The sequence below is a fragment of the Urocitellus parryii genome, chromosome 10 (assembly GCF_045843805.1).
Source record: "Urocitellus parryii isolate mUroPar1 chromosome 10, mUroPar1.hap1, whole genome shotgun sequence".
In the NCBI taxonomy this organism is placed as follows: domain Eukaryota; kingdom Metazoa; phylum Chordata; class Mammalia; order Rodentia; family Sciuridae; genus Urocitellus; species Urocitellus parryii.
Genome location: NC_135540.1, coordinates 37,542,650 through 37,550,351, shown reverse-complemented (window position 1 = coordinate 37,550,351; position 7,702 = coordinate 37,542,650). Strand labels below are relative to the sequence as shown.

Genomic DNA, 7,702 nt, shown 5'->3' with positions numbered 1-7,702 from the left:
AGCCCGCAGAGATAAAGCTGGGTAGTAGAACTAGTACTCCAACTCAGGGGAGCTTCCCCAAGTTTGTATTCTTGAGCTCCAATTCAAACTGCCCTAGGGGACTGAATGGACATCAGACAGGGAAATCTACTCTGTAAATATCCTTAGAGAACAAACTCAGCTGCACATAGGACTTTCCTAATATTAATGAGCAAAGCAGGATCCTGGGACATGGGCCACTTGGAGTGTCTATGCCCATCAAGAGGCCCTTCTCAGTGCCATCTAGTTGTTTCCATTTGGAGATGCAAAGTTTGAAATTTTGAAATAGAAGCACACAGGGAAAAAATCTGTATTTTTATGCAAGATCACTTCAGTTCAGAAGGAAAAGAAAGGGAAGGAAAAACCATCTAGGACACACACACACACACACACACTCACACACACCCTTATCGAAGAAATTTATTTAGTCTGGAGGCTACCTGTTTGCAACCTTATTTTTTTTTCTTTACAATATCTTTATTTTTATTTATTTGTTTATTTTTATTTATTTTTATGTCGTGCTGATGATGGAACCCAAGGCCTCATGCATGCAAGGTAAGCACTCTACCACAGGGGCTAAAACCCAGCCCCCAACCTTATTCTTTAAAGTCATTAAATCTAATTTTAATGGAGTCTAGTTGACGATCAAGCTGTGGACTCCTCACTCTGAACCACCAAATAATTGCTTTTAATTATTTGGTGTGTCTGTTCCCTGGGAAAGGTAGATTTTACCTATGTGGTAGGGGAGGGAAAGGGAGAGAGAAGTAGTTTTGGAACATAGGAGAGTGTCTCCTGGACTCATACAGATGCTGCAATGATTCCATTAGCAGCTACGTATGAGACCAGTGATGACTTCTTATCTACTAATAAATCAATAGACTTCAAGTTAAGAGGTGCGAGGCAAGCAATCTGGACTTTGTTTCTTGATTCTTGAATTGAGAAAACGCCCTTGTAAAGTTAAACTAACACGCTCAGCTGTGTGTGGGAAATGGAAGCAAACACAATGACTGAGGATGTTATGAAGTCATCTTCATCAGAGTCTTTTCATTTTCAGTTGCTGAACTTTGTGCTGTTTCTATTTTACAGTCCTATTTGGCAAACAGGATTTCTGGGCTCCGGCCATGTAACATAGGAGACAGGCTGTACCCTTGGCTTGATGAGAACTACCAACTTTTCATAGCAGGTGTCCAGTGTTCTTGGTTTAAATTGTCTAAACTTGAATTCCAGATACACAAAACTTAAAATAAATAAGATACTACCACTTTTTTACTTCCAAAAATATTGTTCCTTTTAATTGTGGTTTCATTAATATTTTATGTCACGGCTAAATATTTCCTGTTAGTTTGGAGTTTAACAGGGCTTTTAATAATGACCATTTTAGAGGAAAACAGGATCAATTAACAACTTTTTATGCACAAAACCCTGCACTGTATCCTGTGGAGTAAGCAGAAAAGAATCAATAAGCATCTCCCTGCCTTCCTGGGGCTTTTTAATATTTGTGGAGAAATAGGACACTTAAATAGATAAGAATGGTACAAAAACAGAACATGAAAATCACAAGACGAAGAACAAGCTGACCGACTTGTAGGAGTTTCTGAAAAATAAAATCTTTGATTTGAAGCCTTTACAGAACTTCAGAAAAGAAATGGGGTTCAAGAGGGACCTTGAAGAATCAGTGGACTTTTTAGGATAAGGAAAGCTAACAGTAGGAGGAAACAAATGATCAACACAGATGCAAAAGAGAGAGAAAGGGAAAGTAAATGAATAGAAAACTAGAAAAAGGAGAAGTGGAATGGAAACCTAGAAGAGAAGTTTGAGCAGAAAGCAGTCAAGACCAACAATGGAAAAAATATTTAGTCCATTAATATGAGTAATGATGTTACAAGATAAACTAGTTTGCAGAAGAAAATGTTTGATTTATCGTTAGATTTCATACAATACAAGATCAGTCAAATAGCATTGAATCAAAAATAAAATTTTGTACTTTCAAAATCTGAGCCAAACAAGATAGGACTTTGCCTTCTTTTGATACTTCACAGCCCAAATTAAGATTGTTTAACGTATCATCAATCACATGCAAAGAAGTAGGAACTTTGAATGCTGGAGTTGGAAAAGCCCTTAGAAAGCTTATAATCCACTTTGCCAATGAGTTAATTTGGGACCCAGAGAGATTAAGTGATTAGCCTGAGGTAACATAGCCTTTTAGTGATAGAGATAATAGTAAACTAATTTCTGATCCGTGGCTTTATCCACATGCCTTAATATCAAATTATCCTTTCTAAAAATGTTTACACATAAATGTATATATAATTTTACATAAGCATATACCCCATGTTATATCAGATAGGTTTTAAAAAATTCATCACTTTCCCACTTTGGGGACCTCCATCATCCCTCCCTGTTCCTAACTCATCCCTCCTCCTTCATTTAATAAATAAGTGATATGTCTCATTCTAAATATTTTTAGAATCTATATAATCACATACAACCTTCTGTATGTGTGTGTGTGTGCATGTACATGCAGATGAAGTGTCTTAGGTTATTGTTTTTACAAAAATAAAAATATATGTGCCCTTTTCTGTACCTTACGTTTCTCATGTACCCATATCTTGGGAAAATCCTCCCCAAGTGAAAAGTTAGAACCTAATCAGTTAACTTGTTTTGATTGTTGCTTAGTACTTTAAGGTAGGCACATGTTATTCGTTACACATTACCATTCCCTCACTCATGTTTCCAGTTTTTTCTTCTACAAACAGCATTTCAATAAACACACTTATCCTGCTGGGCACAGTGGTACACCCTTGCAATCCCAGCAGCTTGGGAGACTGAGACAGAAGGATCACAGGTTCAAAGCCAGCCAGAGCAACTTAGAGAGGCCGTAAGCATCTTAGAAAGACTCAGTTTAAAATTTTTTTAAAATGGCTGGGGATATTGCTTAGTGGCTAAGTGCCCCTTGGCTCAATCCCCAGTACCAAAAATAAATAAATAAACAAACAAACCTACTTATCCCTATCTCTTTATAGACTGGTGTTTTTATTTCTTTTGATAGAGATTGTATCACAGGATCAAAGACATGTACATTTTTAGTTTTAAAAACTAACCTGCTTCCTTTAAAAAGCTATAGCAATACACTTAAAATTTGCACTTAAGTTAGTAAAAATACTTGCTTTCCCTAGGTCTCCCCAGGTCTCACTGTGTTATAAGCCTACTTTTGGTTTCAGGTTTTTTTTTTAAGTTTTTCCAAGTGCAGTTGGTATAAAAGAAAATCTCATTAATTTATCTGCATTTATTTGATAAAAAATGAATTAGATCATCCTTTTATAAGCTTCTTGGTTATTTGGATTTCTTATCTTCTCAGTTGTGTTTTCATATTCCTTACCCAACTTTTTCCAACAGATTATTTGGTCTCCTTTTAATTTTTAAAACCTTTTGCTATATTATATAATTTAGCAAATTCTCAAATCTATCATCTTTTATCATGCAAAAGTTTTGAATTTTAGTCACCTATGTTTATATTTTATCTTATTGTTTCTGCCTTGTCTAAAAAGAACCAACTGTCCTATCCCTATATTGATGGATTCTAGATTTTCTTACAAATTTTAATTTATTTATTTATTTTAAACTCTGATCCATTTATATACAATTTATTTTTATAATTGCTATAAGATAAAAACTCTTTTTTTTTTCTTCCAGATGAATAAGCAGTTTATCAGCACCTTCTATTAAGTAGTCTATCCTTTTGCCACTAAATCAAAATATATGCTTTTTAGCATATATTAAATTCAAATTAACATTTTGATCTATTTCTTGATATTCTATCTCAGATATAAAGTTTGGGCTTATTTCAATACTTGCTGATATAATTATAGAAGCTTTACAGAATTTTCTGATCTCTGGCAAATTAGATTATACAAATGACTTTTAAAGTAGTTATCAGATGTAAGTACTTACACTAAAAACCTATTTTCTAGACAGCATTTGGGTACAAGTAGAAGCTAAAGTACCAAAATAATATTTGTATAGTTAAAATATTTTTTTCAAAATCTTTCATTCCAAGGTCTATTTTTACAGCCACAGATATAAGAAGAAAAGGCCAATGTGCTTATGTGATCTTATAAAAATGGCAGTTGTGTACACTGTTAGTACTTAAATGATGTGCTGTATTAACAGTACTGTTTCCTTGATCCCCAGGCTGATTCTTCAGAGGAATCATCTCTGACTGTGTCTTCACTCTGAACTCCACTGCTTCCAGCAGGAACACCACTCAAGGGAGAGCTCTGGCGTGTTTTTGGAAAGAAATTCCATGGGGACTGTACCTGACCCTCTGAGATCCACTAAAACTTCCCTGATTGCAGCTTCTTTAAAAGAGGAGGCTCAAGGAGAGCTGCAGGCTTCCCTATCTCAGTGCCCACCAGCTCAACTGGGAAAGAATACCAATGGCCTGGCAGGTGCCCCTGCAGAACCAAGCCTTAGCCCCAGCACTGCTGCTGAGGCCGTGATGCAGGCTTGTGAGCATGAGACCACCCAACCAGACATGTCTTCTCCTGGTGTCTTCAATGAGGTGGAGAAAGCATCTCCCACACACAATTCTCCTGGAGATCCCCAACTGCTGGAAAGCAGAGAGCCCACAGCACCAGCCCCGAGCCCTACGGCAGCAAAGGATCTTGTACACAGACCATTTACAATGCCAGCCAATCAGCACACCCACCAGGCCATCCCAGGTGATCGGCCCAATGCCAGCGCCTCATCAGAACCTGAAGATTCCTTGGTGAAATCTCCGAGAACCTTGAATGGAGCCCAAACGGAGAAGTCAAATTGTCCTGCAGGGGGCACCTGTGGCAGCAGCAAAGATCAGGCATCCTGTGATTTTCCTTCTCAAGCAACAATTCAGGGAATGGTACAGAGCACAGCAGCCGAGGTGTTCAGTCATTCTTCCCCTCCTGCAGGTGGGCCTGAAGGGGACAGGCAGCAAGCCATCTGCCACTCTACAATGAGGTCCTGTGAGCCTCCAGCAAGAGAAGATGGATGTTCAGAGATCAAACAACCATCTGCCACTGCCTCAGACACCCAAGGTACAACATCTGGGACACCTCAGCTATCCCATCTCACTAGAGAAGTTTCATCACGTACACTAGATCCAGAGAAGGCACTGCGGCCAACACAACAGGTGTCGCGGTTCAAAGAAGCCAGTACAATGACCAACCAAGCTGAAAGTGAGATCAAGGAGGCCCCCAGCAAGGTTCGTCAAGATGCCGAGGTGCAGGCGGTGGCCAGCGTGGAAAGCAGATCGGTCTCCACTAGCCCCAGCATCCTCACCGCTTTCTTAAAGGAAACCCCTGCCCTTGAGTGCTTGGAACATCAAGAGCAGCTGCGTGTCATTTGCCAGGGAAGTGGCAGTGGCAGCCACGTGTTGGAGCTCTCTAACAGCATACAAGTCCCCCAGGAGGCAGGGCAGGGCTGTGGCATCATGGCTCAGGTGCACATCCAGACAGCTGCACCTGTCTCTACAGCTTTCCAAGGGGAACTGAAAGGAGTAAGCCTACCAGAGCAGATCCTGAAGACCTCACCCATCAGCAGGGCCTGCAGTCAGGCCCAGGATACTTGTAAAGAAGATGGGAGACCAGCAGGAGAGACTCCATTGAGGGAAGAGTCAACCTCTAGACAGCTTTCAGATGCTAATTCTAGCTCCCTGAAAGCTAGCCCCATTGACCAGATTGCTAGCAGTGCAGGTAGTCAGTCTAGAATAAACCAGGAACTGGGGACATCTGAAGCCAAGACATCTGATCACAAGACTGATCCAGACTACAAACGATCGGTCTCCTGCAGCCCTGAGAGCAAAGAGGACCAGTCCAGGAGTTTGGAGGCCACGAGTAAAGGAGGTCCAAAGGAGACAAAGTCCAAGTCTCCTCAGATAGTAAAAGAAAAGGAGCCTACGGGCACCGATGCTCTAGATGCCAAAACCCTACTGCTCAATCCCAAAGCTCAAGAAAATGGAGGCTCAGGATCAGCTAATCCCATACCCTCCCCAAACAGAAAGAATCAGGAGGGCGTCTTAGAGGAAAACCGACAGAGCAAGACAGCCACCAGCCTGAGCCTACCCCCGGACGCCATGGGTGACTCCAGCCCAGGTTCTGGCAAGAGGACCCCTTCTCGCTCGGTCAAAGCCAGCCCTCGCCGGGCCAGCCGGGTCAGCGAGTTCCTCAAGGAGTTAAACGTGACAGCAGCTGCTGCTCAGGTGGGGCTCACACCGGGAGAGAAGAAAAAGCAGCTAAGCACAGAGGCCAAACTCCAGCTGAAGCAGTCCAAGCGGGTCAAGGACGTGGTGTGGGACGAGCAGGGCATGACCTGGGAAGTGTACGGGGCTTCCCTGGACCCGGAGTCCCTGGGGATCGCCATCCAGAACCACTTACAAAGACAAATCCGGGAACATGAGAAATTAATCAAAACGCAAAGCGACCAGACCCGGAGATCCATTTCCTCGGACACTTCCTCCAATAAGAAGCTGAAAGGGAGGCAGCACAGCGTTTTCCAGTCCATGCTGCAGAACTTCCGTCGCCCCAACTGCTGTGTTCGCCCTGCCCCTTCTTCTGTGTTAGATTGAAAGGGGACACGCATGGGGGGGGGGGGGTGTCAGCGTATGCACATATGGTATCATATGTGTCTGTCTGTATCAAAAGCGTAAGTTGTTTTCTGAGAGACCAAGAAGAAAAAGCAAGTATTAACTATAGGAAATTGCTATTAAAAATCGTGGGATCCCTGGAGGGTTCATAAATAAAGATGCCATTTCAATGTGAAAGAAAGAACAAGAGAAGCAAGCTTCACTGCAGATTTGCAACCCTAATTAAGTGGAAATCATATTCACGGTTTTTTTTTTTTAACTATGACATTGCTTATAGAAATAACAATACCATTATACATGTGTCATTTTGTATTACTGCCTCAATGTGTATCACATGATGGTATTTGCATTAAAATCCCTACTTTATATTAAAAATAGCAAAAACACTATTAGCAAAAACGTTATGATTTCTAGTCCTATTGAAATTAGAATGCTGTTACCACACAAAATCTAAGTAGGTAATAAGAACCATAATGTAAAAATTTGAGACAAATTTTTACATATGTAAAATACCAAATATGAATTAGTATTTGAAAACATCTGCAGATAGCCCTTTTCATACACCTTGTATAGCTTTTAGAAAATATAAGTTATGTGAGGAGAATTAGCTAAGGCTTTAGATATGAATACTGTCCAATTACATCCAACATGGACTTACATATACACATGTTCCTGCACAGAAGGCAAGGTGCATCTCTGTGAGGCTAACCAAATTGAATTCATATTTTCTTACCCTAAAGGAGGCATATGGAACTAGATTCTTGAGAAGAGTCATCACATGAGAGATAATAGTAAATTTTATGTGATACAGAAGTTCTCCAGTGATATTCTACTGAATTATAAGGTTCTGGTAAAAAATTATAAATAGCAGATTACCAAAATCTGTTTTATCTGTGTTGATAAAAGGAAGAGCCTTTAAGTAACAAAAACTACATGTTTCATCTGTATTCATGTAAACAGCATAAATTTTTTGGCTTTCTTTTGATTTGGTTCAGTAGTTTCTAACAGCAAATGTGGTCAACACCAAAGGGAACAGAAGTTCTCTTACATGCAGACAAATATCAC

At 40.4% G+C, this 7,702-nt stretch overlaps 1 protein-coding gene across 1 annotated transcript; it reads left to right on the top strand.

Moving 5' to 3' along the window:
* The first annotated feature begins 4,321 nt into the window (after positions 1-4,321).
* On the top strand, positions 4,322-6,845 carry Gprin3 (GPRIN family member 3). The gene has a single exon (XM_026405209.2). The coding sequence runs from the start codon at positions 4,322-4,324 to the stop codon at positions 6,617-6,619; it is 2,298 nt and encodes a 765-aa protein (XP_026260994.2). The 3' UTR covers positions 6,620-6,845.
* The last annotated feature ends 857 nt before the right edge of the window (positions 6,846-7,702 follow it).

Excerpts from the sequence above, each read along its gene's own strand:
- Gprin3 (XM_026405209.2), top strand. The coding sequence starts at position 4,322 with ATGGGGACTGTACCTGACCCTCTGAGATCCACTAAAACTTCCCTGATT.